This window comes from Cryptomeria japonica, chromosome 11 (genome assembly GCF_030272615.1).
Source record: "Cryptomeria japonica chromosome 11, Sugi_1.0, whole genome shotgun sequence".
Taxonomy (NCBI): Eukaryota; Viridiplantae; Streptophyta; class Pinopsida; order Cupressales; family Cupressaceae; genus Cryptomeria; species Cryptomeria japonica.
In genome coordinates this window covers 135100423-135125188 of record NC_081415.1, presented here as the reverse complement: position 1 = coordinate 135125188, position 24766 = coordinate 135100423, and the positions used below count along the sequence as shown (strand labels likewise).

Below are 24766 nucleotides of genomic sequence, written 5' to 3'. Positions count from 1 at the left end.
CATTAAACAAATGGTGAAATTTATGGGTCGATTCGACAATTTGCATGGTCTTTATACTTCTCGTATTTGATTTCATGTTATTAGATGAGTGGAAGAAATGTGCTTGATTGATGGTGGAATTCGTACATCCATACTACTAGCAGTTTGTTGATTGCAGACTTGCCTTGCGTAGTCAACTGGAATCATTCAGCTTAAGCCTAACTTCAATTGTCGCTTCTTCATTGATATGCATCAACCTGATGGTGTCTATGCCTGCAGTGATGATTTGAACATCATAAAGCTTCCCTTCGAAGATCGCACTAGCCTTGTGGAGATGGTCCTGCGATGTCAAAACAAGACCTAGTTAGAGTTTCATCAAAGATCAATCATTGCTCCTACATTCTTAGTATTAGGATTAGATCCTCTCTTCGCCCTCATCTTTTTTTCTTTTTTCAAGTCAAAGCTAGTAAAATCCTGTGTCCAGCAATATTCAAAGCAAATCAGAAGTTCAGGCATCAAATGTAAGTCCCCTTGTGATTCCAGCAAATCACATCATACCACAAAGAGCTTATCCACATGTAGAGACCCTACTTAAAAGAACATTGAAGTCACCCTAACTGATCCTTCTTGCGATATCTTCAGCAGTTAGAGATTTTATTCAAGAGAGGATAAGGTACCCTTGGGTATTTTATTCTGTGTATGATCGTGTACAAAATACACGTCAACACAACCTAGGGGGATGTACCATGGTAACTTTTAATAAAGTTACTTATTAAAACATAAAGTAACTTATTAAGTCACTTTAATTAACTTTTTCTAATTTTAGAAAAAAGTTAACTTTATAATACAATCATATAAAGTTTTCATTAAGAAAGCTCACCAAGGCTAAAAATAACTAAGCATTAACCCATTCTTGGTTGGCCAATCATCTCCAAACATTGAACTTCACCTGTGGAGATGGGTGACAGGTGAATTTCCACTTCTGGATGATTACTGAAAAAGAGGGGACATCACAGTCTGTCTTGCATAAGAAAGTTCTTTCTAAAGATACAGATGAGGATCTGGAAGAAGGAGAAATTGATATGGTAATAAAAGAGGTACAGTCAGCTGCAGATATTCTGGTTCCTAATAAGGTGACTATGGAAAATGGTGCTGCTCTCAACCTCTTAGGGAGTCAAAGCAAAGGAAACACTTGCAGGAATCACTTTCTTTGTTGGGCTTTGGTGCTAATGCTTCTCAAAATCCTCCTTTGAAGTTATATGAGGGTGATTTGGAAGAGGAATGGACTTAGGTTAATGGGAAACCCAAAAAGAAGAAAAAAAGCAGATGTAGGGGTAGAAAATAAGCAAGGCAGATCATCCCAAAGGGATGCCAGAGCTCATGATACTGCTCATGATGTTGCCACTTGCAGACAAAAACATTGGAAAGCCTTTCAGGGCCTAGAAAATAAAAGAAATGATGGCTTTGAGGGTGATGCCTCATTTTGTCAGTATCAAGGTGGTACTGACTTCTCTTCAAGTTAGTCATGAAGTTAATGTCTTGGAACATTCAAGGGTTGAATAGCCCTTTTAAGCAACATCTTATTAAGAGCTATTTAGTGGATCTGAAAATTGACATCTTGCTTATTCAGGAAATTAAAATGAAACGGTCTACTTTTGATCAGATTGTCAAGAATATTTGGCCTTCTGCTGATTATTGTGTTAGTGATGGGGAGGGTGCTTCTGGTGGTATTGCTACCTTATGGAATTCTGCAAGATTTAAGGGTACCAAAGGAAACCATTGTGTCTTCGGACATGTAGTGTCGTGATTAAAACACTCCGTTGGTGAAGCGGCCACCAAAGGTTCAAATCCTTGCTGGGCTACTAAGCCCACATGCCTTGTGCTTTCATTTGGCTCCTGTTGTGATGTATTCACACATCGCCCCATTGCAAATGGGGACCCCTACTTTTTGCTTTCTGGGGTTTGTTTCTAGGTCTTTTAGGGTTTTGTCTGTTAGCCTTTGCACTTTGAGTGTCGCCAGGGGGATCACTAGGATGGCAGGCTCTGCTTGAGCCAGGGGGAGTCAGCAAGTGCTCCAGGTTAGGGTTTCTTTAAAGTCTCCCTTAGGCCTATTTTTGCTCTTGTTGCTAATTGTGTCTTGTTTGAGTTTGAGGAGATCAATGAAGCTTGGTGAGTGAATATCATCTTTGAAAGTCTGAGTTAGGCCAAGTTGGTGAGTGATGAAGTCTGGAATGTCATCCTGATCTTCAAATGTCCTGAAATTTGGCTAAGTCTGGAATGTCATCATGATCCTGAAATTTGACTAAGTCTAGAAAATTGAAGAATCCTCCAAAAACTAGATTTTGCATTATAACTCCTGGAGGTCCGAAACCACTCTTAAACATCCTGACAATATATATGGAATATAACTTAAAGTATAAGTCAAACTTATACTTAAATGTTATATTCCATATATGAATCCTGACAGAGAGACCAAAATGTCAAATTTCGCTCCTGACCCTTCCAAAGGGTCCAAAGCGAATTTCAATTTCGCTCCTAACCCTTCCAAAGGGTCCAGAGCAAGGTTGCATGGGTACGAGGGTACTTGGAGACTTTGGAGACTGGTGTTGGTACTGGTACGGCTAATTTTTCAAAATAGGAGACATGGGTATATGGAGACGCCAATTTCTTTTAAATATAATTTAATAATTTATAGAAATTCTGAAAATATAATGACATTGAACATTAAATATAATGACATTAAATATAATATAATAATTTAGTAATGGTTGTTGCAACGTTTTAAGAAATCCTTGTGACCTGCATTTGTTTTGAGCATTGTTTTTCTTCCATTTGTACTACATTTTGATTATTTTGTTGCATGTGTTTTGTTTTGTTTTAACATTTTAAGGTTTCCCTTTTTTTTGTTTGGCTTGGAGACGGTGGGAGACGGGCGGATACGTTAGCGGGAAGTCTCCTCTCTATGGAGATGTTTCCAACCAAGTTTCCGGTGCGAGATACGCGTCCGAGTCTCCGATAAGAGTACCCAGGGGCTGGGTACGAGTACCCATGCAACCTTGGTCCAGAGCGAAAATCTCCATAAGACATTCTACATTGACCCAAACTTAGAACTAACTCATTCCCAGGCATTATTGAGGGCAAAACACTTGTTTGGATGAAGAAATGTGAGAAATGAAGTCAAGATTGAACCTAAATGTGAATTTCGCTCCTGACCCTTCCAAAGGGTCCAGAGCGAAATTCTCCCTAGACACTATTTTCTCCCTTGTTTGGGCTAACATCCTTGTTCCTTGGACATGGTGGGGGGTAGATTGATATGTTCTTGCCTCAGGAAGTGATTGAAAGCATTCAGGAATGAAGATTTTGACCTAAGACATGGATTTCGCTTCTGACCCTTCCAAAGGGTCTAGAGCGAAATTCATATTTCCTCTATTTTGCTCTTTAACTTGACCAAGTTTGGAACTTCTAAGGCATGGTTTGGAAGACTTGGATGCATATTTGCCTTGTAGAGGAGGTTTGAGGCAATGAAATGATGGAAATCAACCGGGAAGGAGAATTTCGCTCCTAACCCTTCCAAAGGGTCCAGAGAGAAATCCTCAGTTTGACCCCTATCTTGCCTAAAATGATGAAAATGACCTTGTCTTGAGCTAATTTGATGGTAGATTCACTTAAGTGAGAAGAAAGGAGCTTGAATTCGATCATGTTTGAAGAAGAATTGGATGAAGGAAGTGGGAAACCAACCAAGAACATGGATTCAAGGTGAATTAGGATTGGAAGTGTCCTTAGGTGTGACTTTGACTTGCTAGTGATTATCAAATTTGAAGGAATTGAGCCAAATCATGAATTTCGCTCCTAACCCTTCCAAAGGGTCCAAAGCGAAATTCCTAAAATCACCTATTTTCCCTTCAAAGCAAGTCAAATCCTTGGTTTTTATGGCTTGGATGGGTGTGAAGTGGCATGACCTTGCTGGAAGTGAAAGGAATGAAAGAATAAGCTCAAAATATGAATTTCGCTCCTGACCCTTCCAAAGGGTCCAGAGTGAAATTCCTTAAAACACCCTTTTCCTTTCATTTTTATGCCAAGCTAAGCCTAGACCAAGGTGGGAGAAGTTGGGGAATGCCCCTAAGATTGCCCTTGAATGGATTGTTGCCTCCAAAAATGAAGATTCTAAGCTTGGACAAGGATTTTGCTCCTGACCCTTCCAGAGGGTCTAGGGCGAAATCCCTTATAGGTTGTGTCCCTAGCCATGTTTTTTAGCGAAATTCTCCTTTTAGCCATTTTTGAGGCCAAGTAAATGTTGTCAAGCAAGTTGAGAGATAGACCTAGAGGTGAGAAGCAAGTTAGAACAAAGTGAGAGGAATGGAGTTGAGTGAGGGAAAACATGCAAAACATGAATTTCACTCCTAACCCTTCCAAAGGGTCCAGAGCGAAATTTTTCAAATCCACCATTTTCTCCTTAGGTGAAGCCAAAACTTTGATTCTTGTGGCATGGTTGAAGGTGGAGTGAGGTATTCTTGCCTCGCAAGATGAATTGAGGTGAAGGAAGTGTAAGATCAAGCCTAAAACTAGAAATTCGCTCCTGACCCTTCCAAAGGGTCCAGGGCGAAATTCACAAAATGTCCTTTTTCTTCCAAATTTGTGCTAGGCCAAGACAGTGATCAAGGTAGATTGGGCTTAAAGATTGCCACAAGCATGCCCTAGAGGGGATTGTGAGTGAAAGAAGTGAGTATTTTGAGCTAAGAGAAGAAATTCGCTCCTGACTCTTCCTAAGGGTCCAGGGCAAAATTCTCAATTTTACCTAACTTGCTCGTGATGAAGGTCAAGACGTGGATTCCTAAGCTTTGGACAAGAGAAAGATAGCATATGCTTGTCTTGGAGGCATTTTGAACCAATAAAATGATGGAATTAGAGCTTAAACGAGGAATTTCGCTCCTGACCCTTCCAGAGCGTCCAGGGCGAAATTCCTTATAGGTCTTGTTTTTGGCCAGGGTCCAGAGCGAAATTTTATGGGGCCTGTCCCTGGGAAGGATCTCAAGCGAACTTCATTTTGATAACTCTTATTGATGATTTAAGGTAGAAAATGCTATGTTAAATAAATTTATTATGTGTCCTTAATCATCCTTGGTTTATTTTGCAGATGGAAGAAGACCAGGGCATGGACGACCACTTCCAGTCCATCATCATCAAGGACGTTCCACGGGCAAAAGGGGAAGACTCAAGATGCTTTGAGGCATTGGATGACTAGGAGTGTTCAAGGAGTTCGAGTTAGTCTCAAGACCTCATTCTACCACAAGATAACAAAGAAAGGCTTTGCCAGCACTTCAAGGCGAGGTGTACTTCCGGAGAAGGACAACTTGACAGTCAAGAAACCTCATCAGACACATGGGAGTCAAAGAAAGGCACACCGTTCATCAAGCACATTAAAGACAAAGGAGGATCAACCAAGGTCAACGCAAGGGTACGTTGAAGAAGCAGATAGTTTCAGAAGAGTTAATCAAAGTTAACTTTTTAGCATCATCAAATTGAATATTAAAAGAGGAACGAGCAAGTATTAGACAAGGTGGCATCCCAGTCATCATTCCTCCAGTCGGATTGGTCCACCTCAACATGACCAGATTCAATGTACCTAATTTACTGGAGGCAACACAAACTTTGATGTACCTACCCCTGCTTCCTATTGGTCCTCACCCTTGGAATGTAATTTTCTAATTGGCTAAGGAAGTTTGTTGTAACAAACCCTAATTAGGGTTTCTATCTTGTAATCCTAGCCATTGATTCTAAGTAAATCAAAGCCGTATGTTTGTAAAGGGTTCTCTATATAAAGCCCTAGCTCCTCATTTGTAAAGGTTAATAGTTGGTTAATAGATAATAGTCAGAGATTGATTAATAGAGAATAGATAGTAGAATCATAGAAGACACACTCGCCCAAAACTTGGCGAGTGACAAAAACACGCCGAGTTTTTGGACCTGGCGAGTAGTAACGACTTCTACTCGCCAGGAAAACATTGGCTAGAATGTTGGAGCATGTCATCATGGAGGTGGGGGTAGAGAATGTGGTGCAAATCATCACAGATAATGCAGCAGCATATGTGTCAACAGGTAGAATCCTTTTGAATTATCACCTTTAGGCATTAGCAATATTCTCATTTGTTGTGGGCTTTGTTTTACTTGGTTGCATATTTCTTAAGAATAAATTCTTCTTTTGCAGGAAGAATCCTCCAAGAGAGGCACCCCACTCTTTTTTGGACACCTTGTGCAACACATGTCCTTGACCTTCTTTTGGAGGAAATAGGAAAACTTGAGTGGGTGACTCCAATTGTGGAAGATGCAAGGAGGATCACCAAATATATCTACAATCACCCTTGGGTCCTAAATTTGATGAGACAACACACGCAAGGGAAAGATTTGGTGAGAGCTAGTGTCACAAGGTTTGCAACGATTTTCTTGACGTTGCAAAGCATTCTTGTTGCATTGACTTCTTTGAAACAAATGTTTGTGAGTGGAGAATGGCTTAACTCACCTTATTCAAAGAAGCCTGAAGGAGAGGTTGTCACATGCATAGTCTTCGACAACCAATTTGCACAAAGGGCTGCAGAGATTGTGAAGGTTGTTACTTCAAAACTTTAATTTTTAAATTTTAGTTATTCTTGATTCAAGTCTCTCATTACTAATTTGTAACTTCATTATTTAAATTTTGATCATTTTGTAATTTGTATTTTTCAATTGTAGGTGTCAGAGCCCTTGGTTCGAGTTCTTCGCTTGGTGGATGGGGATAAAACCCCAATGGGATATTTTTATGAGGCCATGGATAGGGCCAAGGAGTCTATCAAAAATTACTTAAAGGGGGATAGGCTCAAATTTGATCCCATTTGGGAAATTGTTGATAGGAGGTGGAACAATCAGCTCCACCAACCCATTCATGCAGCAGGGTACTTCCTCAACCCTCGTTTTAGGTTCGGGGGTTCTTACTCAGATTCGAATGGATAAGTCATGGAGGGCCTCAGTACATGCATTGAGAGGATGGTACCTGATGTTGAGGAGAGAGACCTCATTGTGAGTGAGCTCCAAAATTATGAGGGAGGAAGGGGTAAGCTATTCTCTTCAGAGCTGGCTAGGAAAGGAAGAACCACTCAAACCCCAGGTATAACATTTGCCATTTGGATTTTGGGATCTAAAGACTAAAATGATTGATAAATTATGTTTTCTCTTTTCTCTTTGCTTTCTAACTTTTCCATTTTATTTATTTTGCAGATGCTTGGTGGCAAAATTGTGGTGGAAACACCCCACATCTCAAAAAATTTGCCCTCAGAGTCTTATGTCAGCCTTCCAGTTCATCCAATTGTTAGCGCAATTGGAGCTTGTTTGAAGCAATCCACACGAAGAAGAGGAGCAAGTTAGCGCAGAAACGGCTTAATGACCTTGTCTACGTGCAATATAATCTTCGATTGCGCGTAAAGAAGGTAGAGGAACTAGAAGGTGGTCCAATTGACTTGGATGATATAGATCCTTACAATGATTGGACATCACAGGAGCAGCCTCCATTGTTTTCCGACACTGACATCACTGATTTGGAGAGGTAGGCTATGGAGGAGGGGGGTGGATTTGGTTTCAGGCTGGATGACATTGAGGAGGATGAGGATGAGGATGAGGATTCATTGCCAGTGCCAGAGGCAGGTGGAGACATAGCTTCATCCAAGATGGAGGATGAGTCTCAATCAACCATACCGAGCGAGGAGGCACAGTCACGCCTGGTCCCACAGCAGACTTATACGACTAGACAGTCTAGACCCTCTAGTTCTACCTCTCCCCATGTTTTTGCTAGAGTTGGGAAGAGGAAGTTGTAATTGTAATTTGTAATGATGTATTTACTTTTGTTTTTACAAAAACTATTTAGTAATTTACTATTTTGCTTCAGGCTTCCAGCCATCAGCATTCCTCACGAGGATGCGATTTTGTAGACACTTTGCATTTAAATATATCTAGAATCAGCTTGTTTCTTTTGTGTTATCATTTATTGACTCATCAGATGCATCTTCTCATTAAACATTGCAAAAAAAATGCATTTTTTACTAAGTTTAAGCGTGTTTTTAAGTTGCCGAGTTTTTTGCCGAGTTTTTCCCGAGTTTTCGCCGAGTTTTTTTCCCAGGGGCTTGGCGAGTCGAGCCGAGTCGCGAGTAGTTCAACTATGAGTAGAATAGCAAATAGAATAGCAATTAGAGTAGATTAGGAAGAGAAGACAAGAAATTGTTGCCTTGATTGTAAATGAACCCCCTTTTCATTAAAGATATGGTGAAATGTGTCATTTCTTTGCAATATGCATGGTCTCTTGTGGAATCTTCATTGTAGATGATAAATGATTAGATTGAATGAAAGAAGTTATTGAATGCACTCGCATGGAATCCCCCTAGTCCAAACCACTAGCCTCTTGCTGATTGTAAGTGCGCCTTGCGTGGTCAACTAGCATAGAATGAGTTTAATCTCAAGTCGTTACACGTCTATTGTTCATGCATTAACTTGAATGATGATCAGTATCTGATGGTATTTGATTTGAATATATTTGAAGCATCCCTTAGAAGATCGCACTGAGTTGGTGTGGAATTGTTCAGCCTGATGGTGAGACCCAGCCCAGTAGGACTCCACCTAGTCATTCATCCATCTTCTTGCATTCTAGGTCTTAGAGTACTCTCTAAACTCTGTACCTTTTGCCATTTCTTTATCTTCCAACCAATAGATAGGACTTGAGTTCCAGTAGATCAGATGCTCAGGCAGTCAAATGTAAGTCCCCTTGTGATTCCAATAAAATCACATCATACCACAAGAGCTTATCCATGAGTAGAGAACCTACATAACAGAACCTTGGAGTTTCTCCAATTGATCCTTCTACGATATCTTCAACATTCGGGGAGCTTTATTCAAGAGAGGATAAGATACCTTTAGGTATTTTATTCTGTGTTTGGTCGTGTACAAAAGACACATCAACAAGTCCTTGTGCTCACAGGTTTGATCAAGTGAAGTGTGGGGATGAGGTCCCCCATTTGTCGCCTCACCGGTTCATAGCTCTAGGTCAAAAGTGTTCACGTGGAGCCAGAGGGTGTGTCGTGCCAGCGTCACCAGTCATGTTAAAAAGTTTACCAAGTATAGTTTTGAGAGAAAAAAAAAGGCAACCATGGTAAAAACAGCTTGATGACCTCTATGGAAGACTTGTATACCTCAGCAAAATGGAATTTGCATAATATTTATGCTCCTAATTCTAGGGTGGCTAGAGCTCAGCTATGGGTCTCCCTTGCTTCTCTGTTCTTAGGAAGATAAAGTGGTTGTTGGATGTTAAACAGTGATTTTAACACTCCCCTGTTTCCTTCTGAAAAATTGGGAGGTTTGGATGACTTCTCTGATAGCATGATGTATCTTGTTGATTTTCTTTCTTCCAAGGGTCTTATTGATACTGATTTATAGGGTTCTTTGTTTACTTGGTCAGATAGGAGGCAAGGTAGTAATCTTATCCAAGTAAAACTTGATAGATTCTTGATTTCTAATGGTTGGAACATCCTTCCAAAACTTTCCTTATCGGCACTTCCCAGAATGGGCTCTGATCACAATGCTGTTCTTCTTAGTTGGGATGATGCTGCTGCCCCTTTCCTTTCAGGCATGAAATAATGTGGACTTCTCATCCAAAATTTAAATAAAAGGTTGAAAATTGGTGGAATCTCCCTTGTAAAGGTACTTTGATGTATTGCCTAGCACAGTATATTGCTGTCTGGATGAATTCTATATTGGACTGATGATTAATGATGATGGTACACATTTTGTAATCAATCGAAGAAAGTAATCAAATAAATCCCTGGTTATTAATATGATTGCGACTTGACTATATGTGGTTTTATCTGTGTATGTGATTTAATCTCTGGGAATTCATTTTACAGTCCAGATTTATGTGTGTTCATTTACTGCACAAGTAGAAAGGATATTTCAAAACTAAAGTTGTGTCCCAGTCGTCAGAGGAATACCTGCTAAAATTTAACCTGGAGAAGAGAAAACCCTGTTTATCTCCTCCCAGGTTCCTCTAAAAAGAGAAAATTGGATTACAATTGAAATTACTGATGATTTGGACATGGACCGTAAGGAAGCAAAGTGTGTTGCGGGCTCTGGCTCTAGCCAATCAGGAGGTCGTAGGTCTGCTTGCCTGGCCTTAGCTGCCTCACAGGTTAAAGGTAAAGACAAGAAAGGCAAAATGTCTGTTCAGGAAGATGATGATGAAGTGTCTACCAAGGACAAGTTTTACCCCCATAATGAGGAGGCAAGTTTGGAGAAGGGAAGTGTGGAAAATAGTGAACAGGAAGACAAGGATGAAAAGGACATCTTGGAAGGCTGTACTTATGATAATAACAACGAGGAGGAGACTAATTATGAAGAGGAGAATGTCAAAGAAGAGTCTGAGACAGAGACTGGACAGGAAGATGAAGAGGTAAAGTTAGATACTGCTACCGAGGTTAAAAGTGACAATGAGACCAATGCTGATCTTAAAGTGCAAATTGTTGATCTGCATGTTTGCATGGCTGACCTGGAGTCTAGGGTTGATGTGGCTAATGCAAATCATGGAAAATGCTATAGGTAGCATTATTTCGGTCACTAATGGTATTATGAACAAGGCAGTGATGGGAAAAGTCTCTGGTCAATCCACAATAAAAAAGCAAATAAAGAAACAAGGCATGTATCTCAAGTATAATGACATAGGTAAAGGTAGAAATAGGAAGTTCAATGCTGGATGAATGAACTAGCTTGATGCTATGACAGCGAATTGGAACCTTATAAATGATTCTAATGATTAATGGTTGCTTATGCTTTGTCGTTTTTGTTGTTTAGTTATTCTATGGTCTAGGTGTCTATTTTTTGTTATTCTGGCCTGCGTGCCTTCCTTTAGTGATAGTTGGTGGTCCTCAATTTGGTGCTGTTTTTTGGTTTGGTCTAGGCCAGTCTGGCCTAAATTTGTTGTTTTGTCTCTGTAACTTTCGGAATTAGGGCCCTTCCCTGCTTATACAATCAAAAACAATTTTCAATATTTTTATTCATTACTAATTTGCTTCATTTATTCATTATTAATTTCTAATAGAACTCTATATTAAACGATGTTTTAAGAGCGAGCAAAACCCACACAAATGTGCTAGCCAACTTTAGTTTTGATTACTACATGGGGTAAATTTCAAGGAGCGATTTAAAATTGAGGTTCAAAGTCCAATATTTCAAGACATATTTCTCCCATTGGAGAACGCCTAACACGCTACTTTGGCAAAGCATCATGAAAATGTATAAGAATTCATTACCAAAGACCTGTCAAGAACATGTCACAGGGTTTAAGGAATCATAAGAAGTTAAGTTGCACTAGTTTATAGCTTTTTCATCTCCCTTTCTTGACAGAGAGCTCTTAAACTATGCCTTTGCAGAGACCAGTATTAGGCTAATTCACAAGGAAGAGACAGATTTCTTTTCTCCGAGAGGTCTCAAACTTTAGGATAAAGACTATTATCAAAGTGAAAGCCACAATAATTGCACATCCTATTTGCATGATACTAGGGGAGATTTTTCTTTTGATGAAACACCAATACCATGTTAACACCAAGAAGGCTGCAATGTTTGTTGGGGTCCTTTTGGAGGCAAGGCAAACTTTTGAGGTTCTAAGGCCAATATCCATGGCAATTTTCAAACCATGGTAGAGATTGGGTCTCAGTTCTATCCTCAATATGGCAGTCTTGGGCTAGAGTTTCCCTATTGGTAAAGGTTGTTTATGGCCTTCCAATCTAATCTCAGCTAGGTCCCCTTCCTGGGTTCTTTTCATCTTGACAGTTGGACACAATGACAGTGCATGTACTCAGCAAGCAAAGTGGGAGATTGCATTCATAAAACTTCGAACAAGGGTTACGGTTCAGAACGATGTGGACTAGTCCTTCGCACTAGAAGCAAAAACAACAAACAACAAAGATGACATGGATAATGGTCCCAAGGGTTAGCTCTCCAGAAAGTCCTAGATGTTCTATGTTTAAAATATATATATATGGATGATGATAGGAATTATTGTTGATTTTAATATGTTTGACTTATCCAACAATCTTTACTATTTCATGTTCTTCACTTTTTACTCTTTGAAAATATTCTCCCATGAATAATATCATTTTATTTACCTTGCTCAAAAAATATTAAACTTCATTCGAATGTTTACTTTCAAAATATTTCCCCCTGCTCTTTTCAACTATGTGTGATTCATATTTCCCTGTTGAGTTAAGCATGCTTCCTGCTTGCTTTCTCCTTCTTACAAGACTTACCTATGCCCAAACATTATTCAAATATCAAAGCCCCTGAAATTGAAATTTACCTTTGGAAATGTTTCCAGCCCTTATATTTGCAAATAAATTTGTTGTCTTTTGCATATTAAAACTCCGCTTTAATATCTCTTACCTTTTACTTTAGTTTTAACTTGCAAGCTTTTCCCACTCAACCATAGTTCTTAAATATTAAAACTTACTTTAATACTTGTCTGAATTCAATTTTTTCATGGGCACTTTTATAAATGACAAAAATTTAAACGTGTGGGCCTCTATTCCATCAAAATATTATTTTTCACTAACCATGCCACCTTCCCCCGATAATGGAAAAAGTTTGCAACAAAATTCTAAAGAAAACTCTTGGTTGCCATCGATGCAACTTAACCAAATAGAGCAAGTGTTATCTTAAAGTTATATGCTATTCGCTTTATGTTTAAGAGCCATAATAAATAAAAGGCACAAATGTATTTAGAAGATATGTGGAGCTTCTGTGGTGAGCCTAGTTGCCAAGTAAGACTCAAATTCACCAATGGTAGGACATTTAGAACTTATTGATTGCATAAGGCTCTACAATTAGCACATGCCAATTGATCAAATGATCCAGCAACTACCAAGTCCCGCATGCAAAATATAAGCAGTAAAACAAAAGGCTCTCCCATTTTTCTACACTACGCCTTGCATTTCTCACACCAAACTCCTCATTTCCACACCATATCTACTCCTCTTTAATGCTGAATGCCCCTCACTTGACGAGTGAACCCATGCCACACAATTATCAACATATGGTTTGTGTTATTTAAAACATTGATTATGCCAAGGATTATCATGATGTGTTGGATGACAACATCTAAGCCATTGTCATCACTAAGTTGCACCTTCCAAAACCCACCATAGCATCTCCTAAATTATGCACAAGTTATCAATCATGATTCGCTCGTCACCCAATCATTTATCTTTTTGTGCTAGCTCTCAATTGCATTGTGATGTGTTGGTTCTAACATTTGTTATGCCCTATTGGCATCATTCCTCTGCTAGCAACTGCCAATATGAAACACCATCATGGCACCTCGGTGCTTGCCAAATTCATTCTTTTCTTAAATATGTGCCCCCACTAATACATGTGCCATGCCATTTTTGATACAATTGTGTCGTGCCACCCTATATTAGCTTGTGCCAACTTCTCCCAATTCCTCAAGCCACACATAATACCTTTATGTTGGTCTCGTGTATATAGGGTACTTTTCCACTTTCATGCCACTTATTGAAACACTATTTTGTGCCAAGTTAACCAATTAGGTAACATCATCTACAATGCCTACGTGTCAGTATGCAATCGGCCATGCCCTTGTTCCATTTGCTTTGGCCATTTAATGTTCTTGTATGTACACAAGCACATACCCTGCTGCAAAAAGTTCCATGTCTTGTGTGCAGACCTTTCCTTCATGCATATACCTTGATCTATCAAACTAATGATGGGATCAATCATGTGCTAGTCTTTTGTCTTGTCTTGTCTCCTCCAAACCCTCTAGTTGCACTCCATCACCTATTGCCATACACCATGCATCTATTTGGCTGCACCAAACTTCCAGTTACAGTGCTAGTTATTGTCATGTCCCCAAACTGAAACAGATCATAGACCACATTTATAATGCTTAGGTGACTTAAGGAATCATCATCTCCCTTAGGCCGGCCCTCATTATTGCCAACATTATTAAAAATCAACTTGTACATAAGTACCTAGTTAAAGAACTATAAAAGAAGTTTTAAAGCAGCAATAATTAAATAACAAGGCAGAGATTAATAAAGCAGTGATTAGAGGCATTTGTTATGAAGGTGTTTGTGTTATTAAAGCAACGATAAGCATTTAGACGTCACCATTGGTGAGAAGTCATCCCTCCTTTGAATCAACACCTCCATTCATAAAGGCATACGATCAGATAAAAGGAAGACCCATTCATTTGGTAAAGGCATCCAAAAGGGATCAAGGAATGGAATAAGGAGGAGGAGATCAGAAAATAAATAATCTGATCTGGAGATTGTTTTAGATGGGAAATCAGGAAATAGAAAATTAAAAAGCAGAAATCTGATTGTGAATCAGTAAGTTGTATATGATATGATTTTAGGAATGAAATAATTATTCATTGCTGAAATCATTAATGAGTGAGATCTGATCTGAATAAGAAGGCAGTAAGAAATTGAAATAGTAATCTAAAATTATAAAGCAGTAAAATATAGCAGAAATTCATTACCGATGAAGAATATTGGGTATATGAGATAGAGTTACTGGATGAGAAACGCCAGACTACACTAAACCAATTACAAGCTTATCAAAACCGTCTTTGTTGCAATTTATTAGATTTCCATAGTAATTGGTAGGCCACATGTTTAAATCCAATATTTATTAGTTTGTGAATTTAGTAAAGAAGATATTTCTTTATTTCATAAACTTACCAATCCATCAAGAATAATTATTCATTTGATTTTTTATAAAGCAATCATATTAGGAAGTGGCAAGGAAACATAATAGGAAGATGCAGGGGTACGGGTTCCCTCAATTAAGTAGACCACTCATTTAGTTGGATTATTTGTGGGCCATGGGGTTGGATTGACTTGGTTGGTTGTTTGGTGCTCTTGGTCTTAGTTGTGTAGGACGGTCTCCCGGCACCCTATTGTGCTTTCCACTCAAGTTTCAAATATGGTTGGTTATTAGGAATAAGCTATAGAGTGCATGTTTACAATAGGAATCTTCATTATCATTTTGTTTGATGTTAATTGATTATTTTCCTAAATTCCATTGCTGTTGTGTAATTTAGTGAAAGAATACACTTGTAAATAAATTGTATTGTTGGAATTGCTATTTTTTTGAGCAAAAACCTGGTGCATCCCAAAGGGGGACATTACAGTTACAGTCCCACAAGAGTCCATTTAAAATTTAGAGGATTCATTTCAACCCAATTTTTGGACACATAAGGACATTTCCATTCATGTCAGCTGGGTGCAATTTTCTGTAAACTCTCTGTTCATTCTGCATGTAAAAAACAACAGATAGAAGGGAAAACTACCTACATGTAGGCACTTAGGTAAATGATAGGGCATGTTTTGGTGAATTGGTTCCTTGTGTACACATATATGGAGCTAGTGTCTCAGTTCAATGTGACAACTATACTGCACCTGGAGACTTTCGTAGCCTGAATTGGTGCTCAACGCCCTGAAGAAGGTTCTCTTCTATCTACTCATGAACTACTATTCCAACAGTACTGTGGTTTTATTTCTGTTATCCGTTTTCTGTTATTAGATTTTTCATAAAAGAGTTCCATATTTTTTGTCTCTAGAAAGGTAAATTTGTCATTTGGGTGACAATTCAGAGTTTCTAATTTCTGTTTTTGCATTCAGGTTTTTACATGTTCAGAACTAGAGTTTCTTCTGTGATGAACCCTTGCTGGTTCAACTCTTCAACCTGCTGTAATTTGTAGATCTTCTTGTAATTTTTAATTATTAAAATGGTCTTTCAGAAATAGACAGAAGTTGCAGAAGAGGGTTTCTTTAATTTGCAACACATTGAATAATATATGAATTTAATCAACTGAAACAATGAATTGGAGAATTTAGAAGCATACCCGTAGGTCCTTAGCCAATTTATTGAAAAGAAAGAATAAATCAGCAACTTACAAAGTTCTGATTTTTATTCTAGAACAATTCAAATCTGCTCTTATTTAAATACTAAGACACCCAAACAGTGGAAGATGGTGCCAATAAATGAGCAAGTTGTGTGTTTGGAAAAAGAAGCCTCCAAACCACAAAAGAATCAACAACAAAACAGTTACTAGGAAAACCCTACAACAAATCTGCCTTGTAAGAAGCCAAATCTGCCCCAATTCAATTCAATTTGACTTCTGAATGAAGCCAACCAAGCTGCAACAATTCGATTGATCTTTCACAACCTCAAAGCTACTTAATTCTGAAGAATGCACGCTCTCCAAAACAGGTCCAAACCCTAGCCACCATAGCCAAGTGCTCAAAAGAAAATGTCAAATGCTCAATATCAAGAATGAGGTTTAATTTCCATCTTGGCTTCCTAAATACCCAAAAGGTGCAATTTTTGGCAATTAGGGATTTAAAAATAATAACTTGCTTTTAGGGTTCCCAACTTAACCCTAAAAGCCATGCCTAGCTTAGGAGATAATAAATCTTCACTTAAATAAATTTAAGTGATGCACTTTATGATTTTATATTAATATTTCATTAAAATATTAATTGCCTATGGAACCACTAAAAAATTCATATCTCTCTCATTATTGCTCGGACCATGTCTATTTTAAGCAATTTTTAGCCTAAAAAAATAGGAAATCCTCATAAAGTGTCAGAAACTGATGAAACGAAGACCAGAACTGAACTCAACACTGAACTAGAACAAATAGACAGACCACTCCTCAAGATACTGCATTACTGACCCCTTTATCCATACTCTGTTAGCCTGCAAGGGTCCAAAAATAAGCTACAAGGGTCCAAAAATAAGCTAACTCCTCAATCCCAAGCCCCTGACTAGGATGGGGACATTACATCTTCCCATATACTTATTGCAGTTATAGTACGGTTGAATAGCCTCAGACACCCAAACTAAAATTCAATTCCATTGAACGGACATTTATGTAGTTGCTCTAAAAGGGCTACAATCACTTCTGGATTAACACCAAACGTAAAGACAAATGTTGTTCTTCTTTCAAAATCAATTGTTGTGGCTTGCTTTTTTTTAAATAAGTTGAGAAAATATATCATTTAAAGAAAGTACATACAAGGCCCTCCCTGCTGCTGCAGTGGGTCGATTTCCCGATATTATTGACTCTAAGTACTGAACTGCTAACAGATTTTTGAGCCATTTTTCATTCTGACAATTGACAAAATATGGAGAAGAAAACCTCAACAATAGTCTTAATGCTTGGAGTACATCACGGCAATTTCTAATCCTTCATTAGTACAGTTATGACTAACTATCATTAAATTCCTGCATCAATTTCTGCCCATTAAAAGGGATCTGTATCTTTAATTTTAGCCATAAACTCATAGCTAAACTCTATTGTAACAAATATAACTGGGTAGATCCAACTAAAATTATGCTACAGAATGTCAATGGACTGAACAAAGACTATTCAGACTGAATTTGATCTTGATTTACATTTAAATCTATATATTGAGGAATTGGAAGCATAAAAAAGTTAATAATGAACGGAATGTTGGAGTAATTTTAGGACAATTATCTAATTATTTATTAATTATGTCCTTTAATTACTTTTTCACTAAAGCTAAGCTTATGTGCTTTTTATTATCAAGAGTTTGTTTTTCTAACATTAGTTCTAGATGTAGTTGAGCTTAATTTAGCTCCTCGTGCTTTTCTCTAGTTCTCCTAATTTTAGCAATTGGGTTTTGCACCTAGGGTTTCACTCATCTTTTATAAGGATTCATTCATTCACTGTAATTGTATCTCCAATATTGTTTTGTGCAATAATACAGAATTCTCTGACTGTTGTAGAGCATACAATCTTTGCTTGATCTCTTTTGTGTGATAGGTGTTTTGCTTTCTGATTAATCTTGGCTCCTGTAGTTGAGCATCAACTTCTACACAGAATACAGTCTTATGGGCAATGGTGTAGAGTTAAGGCGTGTCATGTGCCACAATGATTGAGTCAAAAACTACTGGGTATACTTCCCATATTAAGGCATAAAAGAAGTCAAAAAAATGGGCAGCGCCAGTAATAGGTTCCATCTCAATTTCGGAACCGTGAACAACAGATACCCTTTCCTCACAGTTTCTTAGTCACGGCATAACCTAAATTTTGATATCTTGCACGAGTGCGGCAGGGACTGAGAATGTTTTCTAACTTACCAAAATAATAAGAATAAGAAGAATAATACGGAATTTGATATCTCAAAAAACTTGTAATGTAAGAGAGAAGGGGGGACTCATAAGACTATCACCCAAGTTCAACTTGCCTTCCAGCAATATGCTGATTGAAAACTACAGCAACTTGAAAATTGTAGTGTGATAGCTATGGAGTACATTCACGCATGGCCCTTGTTTGCTTACAAATCTTCAGAATCGAAGTTAAAGCAGTAGCACTGTGGTGCAGTAATTTGGGGGTATGTTCGAAAGTGACCCATGCCTACGAACTAAAGAATTAGGGATCAAAAGGTAAAGTTGCAATCTAGCAAATTAAGGTATATTGGACCCTATATATGCATGCTTTTCCCTAACCTTTTACAGGATACTGAAGTTGCCCGGCACATCAAGAGAACCTAAATTTTCTACGGACAGACAACAAAATTTGTATATTCCTCTCAAATCTTGCTGTCTATTAAGCCTTTGAGAATTGCAAAGGTGATGTTTGAATTGCACATTTAGACTTCTACTCTCACTTCTTTGTTTCATAGATTAGGTAACTTTTAGTTCAATTGTAAACTTTGCGGGTAACCCATGTTCGCAGATTTTATTCCAAAATTACGGCTGACTGTAACAATAACCCGTATTAGCAAACCTTGAAAATTGTAGGTTGGGTGAAAAATTGTGTTGTACAAATTATGAGCTAAATTCGAGTACTGCCCACGTGTACAAATCATAAGAATCGGAGTTTAAGATGTAGGGTCGTGATGTACTAATTGTGGATTAGATTCAACGCCTCCCGCCTCCCGCCACCCAACCCCAAATACATTCACGCATATGGCCCATGTTTAGAAATCATAAGACTTAAGGTTCGAGAGCCAAAGGTTGCGGTATGATCACTATGGAGTGCATTCAGTTATAATCCATGTTTATGAATCCTAAAATTTGGTGTTTAAAGCTTACCCCACGCAGTGCTGAAGAGGTAAAGTTATGGTATAAAGATCATTAATACGTTTCAACGTGACCCTGTTTAGAATTGGGCTTCGAGTTTTTCTCCAACGCTCAATTAAATCTTAAAGACTTCCGATAAGTTCGCCTGAACTTTACCGATGAACAAAAAGAATAGCCGGGTATGATCTAGAGCCTCAGGCCAATGTAATCCGAAGTTGCGGGATCAATTCTAAGGAAAGTTATACCAATAATCCCCAATTAACAGCATACCCAAATGCTCAAATCAATCGATGAGTGATGCTACTACTTGATCGAAATCGGTTTAAAAGAAAAAACAGAGCAGTGAGATATATTCATACACCTTAGCAACATAGTCCATTTCAGCAAATTTGAAGGCGATTCCAAGGCAGCGAAAGAGAATAGAGACCAAAGAACAAGCATGGGAGAATGCAGCCAACTGAACATCGCCATCATTATTCTCAGCATTCCCTGAAGTAATGGCAGATTGCAACTCCTTAAATGCTTCAGCGATCTGCCTCAGAGGTCTCGTCTCCGCCTCCTTGGCCTTCCCTGCCATTCCAGCTATTTATTTTATCTGAGTAAAATTTGGTAATCATTTTTTTTCCAAATGCAACTCCAATTTATACGACAGCATGATCAGACAAAGAACGCTTGATTTCCACGCTGACGGTGGACTCTTCAATTTTCAATTTTCCCTCTTCTTTAATTTGTTTTAATTTGCTCTAATTGGTAAATTATCATTGGAAATTTAGTTGGAATATATTATGTGACGATTTATTAAGATTTTATTTATTTATTAAAGAATGGATAGAAGACTTTTATCTTTTTAGATGGTAAAGAAGAGAATAGACTATAAGAATTTTAACATGGTTGGTAAGTGATGGAAAATGACCTGTCATATTGCATGGCACGTTTGTGAGGGGTGTTTTATTCTTTTTGGCTTCTGCATGTTTAGATGGTGGTTTGTTGCTAAGTTGGGGTTTTTTATATAATTGTTTTCAATTTTTGTGGCATTTTTTCGATTGTGATTATATGTCAATAATGAGTGATGACCTACAAAACAAATAAGCACACACCAAGCATATCAATGAAACATTATGTTAGAGGATTCAAATGAGTAAGACATATTGATCAACAAAAACTCTAAAAGCATCTCATTGTCCTCTATCTCCAAGGATCCTTCAAATCAAGGTGGCTCTTAGCTTGGAAGAGCATTTGATCTCTAGGATGACTACCTAAAGAACGAGGGATGTATGATAAAAGATCTAAATTCTCTACAACTAAGATCTTAACATGATATGGATATGGAACTAGCTAATGATATTGTGCAAAACAACAAGATTAGTGTGATATTAAACTAGCATTAGAGTGATATGGAGATTAATCTAACATGATATGTTATCCTAACATCATGATACTATGACAATACTAAGATATGATAAAGAAACTAACATGCTATGAAAATGTTATTGCTGTCTAAAATGCTTAAGCTTATGAGAGAGGCAAATGCAAATTTCTTGATAACCTAGATGCATAAAAACTTGGATTAATAAAATGGAGGAAATGAAGCTCTATTTATAGAAGAAATGGTCAAATGAAGGATTAAGATTGAGTAATCTTTAACAAAGGTCAGGATTGAAATTTATTCAATCCGGTTTTCAATCCAATCCTAGGTTGACAAATGCCACCATGAGGAGGTTTGAGAGGAGATGTAAGAGGCATTAAATGCCTGAGAAGACATGATGATTACCTTAGGAGGTAAGGTTATGGTTGAGTTACTGGATAACCAGTGGATAAAGCTTTTACCCAAAGGGTAAACTCTTGTGCAAGGGTTAATAGGATAACTTGGGTCAAAGCAAGGAGTACTTGATGAGACCCATGGGTTAGATGAGGGTTAAGTTCTAACCATGGGTTGAGGTTGGATTGACCATTAATGGTTAGGAAGACTTTGAGGGTTAACTTGTTGAAGTCGTAAAGCCTTTAATGCATTTCAAAGACTTTGAGGGATTTTTGAGAAGTGACTTCTCTTCATCAATGTGCAAATGTTTAAGAGATGGATTAGGCTAATTAAAATGGTTAGAAGAATCTAGAAGGCTCTAGAAGAGGTTTAGTCGTGAATTTAGGAGAATGCGAGTGGGAGACATTTAGGATTTTTAATTAAAATAAAATGATTTATTTCAATTAATGGGTGCAACTTGCATTTGTAATGAAACACAAGTGGGGAAGAATTTATAAATAAATATTGATTTATTTATATGCAATAAATGATTTTAATTAAATATAATTTAATTAAATGGTGGAGAGGCAATTTAATCAGATAAATTGAATTTGTTTAATTTAATAGATGAAAGGGGAATTAATCAAATAATGAATTTAATTAATGGTTCGATAGAAGAAAAGGGATATTAATCAAACCTTGGTTTAATTAATAGGTGGATAAATGATAATTAAACAAATAAAATTCATTTAATTAAGTGTGCAGATTTTAGGTGTCTACAGTGATCTATAATTGGAGGTTAGTTTTTGGTGTTGGTGTTATTTCCCAGACATGGTTAAGGGTGATCTGGCTCCCAAGCTTTATCTAGTTAAATAGTTTACTCTCTTTTCTTGGTACCATTTAAGTGGTTTCCAAGATGGAATCGAATACGAGTCCAATACACCCCCCAAGCCTATTATTTAAAGAGGTGTTAAATGGAATGGAGAGTGATGATGATGCACATCCGATGAAATATTTCATGCATGTGACTTAAGAATGTAGATCTGTTCAGACTTTGAGGCTTTGTCTCAAACTTAATGATTGTAATGGTGAAAATTAGGGTTATGGTTAAATTAAGATACTAAAACCACTAAATGACCTTATTAACCATCACATTAGGGAGGAGATGGAATCTACTAGATCTAGCCTTAGAAGACTGAGATTCTAATCAAATTTCAGGCTCTCTTTGATAGGGCTTTCTCCTTCCTACATTGAATTTAATTTAATTATCGAAGATTAGGGCGAGACAGTGAACTATTGAAGCAATCTAATGGAAACAGTAAGTTACAGATGTCATACGGAGCCACCAACCTAGATCTTATCAAAGGAATATGTTTCGGATATGTTCCCAAAAGTTTGAGTTGATTTTTCGAGACCAAGTAGTATCAATTCGCCATGGTCATCTGAATTTATCAGCGTAAAAAATAGGACATGTTCATCTCTATGAATTTTGTCGATCCTCCTAATTACAGCTTTGTACCTATTCTTGAACATGGAGAAAAGGGGAAATATGTTGAGAATAGGGGTTTGCCTTAAGTCAAACACAGTTTTGGAATTAACCATGAAATTGAATTGATAAATGTAAATGAAAGCCTACAATAGAATGCTTTCTTTTTTAGGGAAAGGTTGAAAATGCTTGAAACACTAATGATATACCTTAATGAAGTTTTTTTTGTCTCCACGAAGGAATTAGGGTTTCATGAAGATTGTCTTCATAAAACATAGATCATGAATGTCATCTTTAATGCTTGAATATTAACTTCACTTCTACTCCAATGCTTGGTGAAAGACTAATTGCTTGCTCACTTAAATTTTCTAGAGTGTAGATCTTGATTTCAAATTTTTATGCTTGAAGTGAGATGGGTAGACCTCCTTTTATACTTGTCTGTTGAAAATCAAATTGAATTTTTGTAATAGACCGATACGGGGCTAGTTTTCCCACTCACTAAAGATGATCGTTAAAGGAGGCCAATTTGGGGCCTATTTAAGAAGCCTAAGGCATATACGTCTTAGTCCTAGAAATCAATACTCCAAATTGGGGGCTAAGCTAGAAAATTGATGAAAATGTGAAATAGATGGGTGGTGTGACCAGAATCAGTATTGTAATTAGGCCTTGGAAAATGGAACACCAAAGTGAGGCCTACATGAGGACAATTTTGTAGGTGAGTACAATTTAGGATGCTACATTTAGCCACCACTTGAGTGGGAGTATGAGACTAAGCATACTCACAATAAAGTGCAAAGGTCTGCAATGAAAACTTTCACCAAGATATCAAATATTCAAAACACACTAAACCCCTAAGGACTTTACGATCTTGCTACACAAATATCAAGACAAAGGGACATTATAAGAAAGGGTAAAGAAAAAGAGAACGTGACTACTAGCCTAGTAGAGTTTTCTTACTATGAGTCATGAAAAAAGAAAAATACCAAATTACAAAGCAAAAGGCTCAGTTTGCAAAGTAACTTAAGTATCAAAACATGTCATGCTGTGTGCATAAAGTATAACATTGAGTGGAGTGTATGCCCCATGTTAAAGTGATTGCATACACCTTATTAGGAGCAATTGCTTTAAGGTAGCATGCATCCAAAAGACAAGCGTGTTACCATGATGAGATGCCCCCAAGAAAAGGAAAAATCAAAGGATAATGGTCACAAGACATAAAAGCACATAAGGGATCCATTATCTTCAAGGTCAATATGCTCTTATGATAAATAATGTATATCATGAATTTTTGTATTGAATTGACCTCATCCCCCAAAGGTAGTGGAACTACAGACACAATGGAAGAAGGATACATGTGTCTTTTGAGTCAACATGGAAGAGACTTCAAAAGAGACCTCAACACTTTGCATCATCCCCGAGTAGACAACACAAGGGACAACATATAGAAGAATTGAGATACAAATAGAAGAATGTCACAAGAGATTCAACCTCTTTATTACCTTGCACCAATAGAGTAGCAAGGGTCATTCAAAGAGAACCTAACATAACACAACACAAGGGAAGCACATTATGAACAAGAAAATACACAAGAGATTATCTACAACCTGAATGAAGCTAATCAAGAAAATCATCTGCCTCCCAATTTTGTTGAACATTATTTTGGGAAGGTGGGCAAGTTGCAAGAGGAAAGAGGAACTACTTTGAGCACAGTAGCTGGAGCTATCACAAGTTCCAAACAAGGACCTTTCTCTAATGATGAGTCACTTTGTTTGTTACTAGGAGCCAGGGTTAATGCTTTTGAAAAATGTGAAGATAGATCATGATTAACATCAAAAAGCTCGTACATATCATCAGATTCATTAGAATCAACATTGTTACCATGAACAATATCATCATACATATCATCATATAGATTAATAAAAATAGGATATCTAACATGAAAAGAGCATGAACCATCAATCTTCTTAAGCATTTTTTATCTTGGTGATTTAGGTTGACCTTCCTCCTCAGGGTTAGGCGAAGGCTAGACAAATGGGACCAAGTCAACATTTGGTGTCTTTGGGGAGAAAATGGCTTGGGAAGCAAGTTCATGAGCTTTGTCACGATGTCTTCATTGGTATTCTCTCACACAATGATTCCTTTTAGTTTTATCCAAGGGTTGTGAAGGTCGAGGATCAATCGACATGGGCTTCTTGTCTTCCTTTAAAGGGGGAGGAACATAAGAAACCACATTAGGTTGAGATATATAGAAGATGTCAAGCGCTTTTCTTTGTAAAACACGGGAGGAGAGACTGACATGTATAGGAGGAATAGAAGATGTGGGAAGAATACCATGTCCATCACGAGGAAGAAGAATAGGTCTAGGGTCTGTAGGCTTACTCAAGGATATGATCATTCCATTCTTTTACTTTTGATTGGATAGAAAA

At 37.6% G+C, this 24766-nt stretch overlaps 1 protein-coding gene across 1 annotated transcript in view; it reads right to left on the bottom strand.

Annotated features, from left to right (window-relative positions):
• Window positions 1-19749, bottom strand: part of LOC131032645 (accelerated cell death 11) — a 59860-nt gene extending 40111 nt beyond the window's left edge. The window contains exon 1 of the mRNA XM_057963668.2: window positions 19478-19749. Coding sequence (XP_057819651.1) covers window positions 19478-19693 — 216 coding nt within the window. The 5' untranslated portion in view covers window positions 19694-19749. The remainder of the gene's footprint in view (window positions 1-19477) is intronic.
• Between the last annotated feature and the right edge of the window lie 5017 nt (window positions 19750-24766).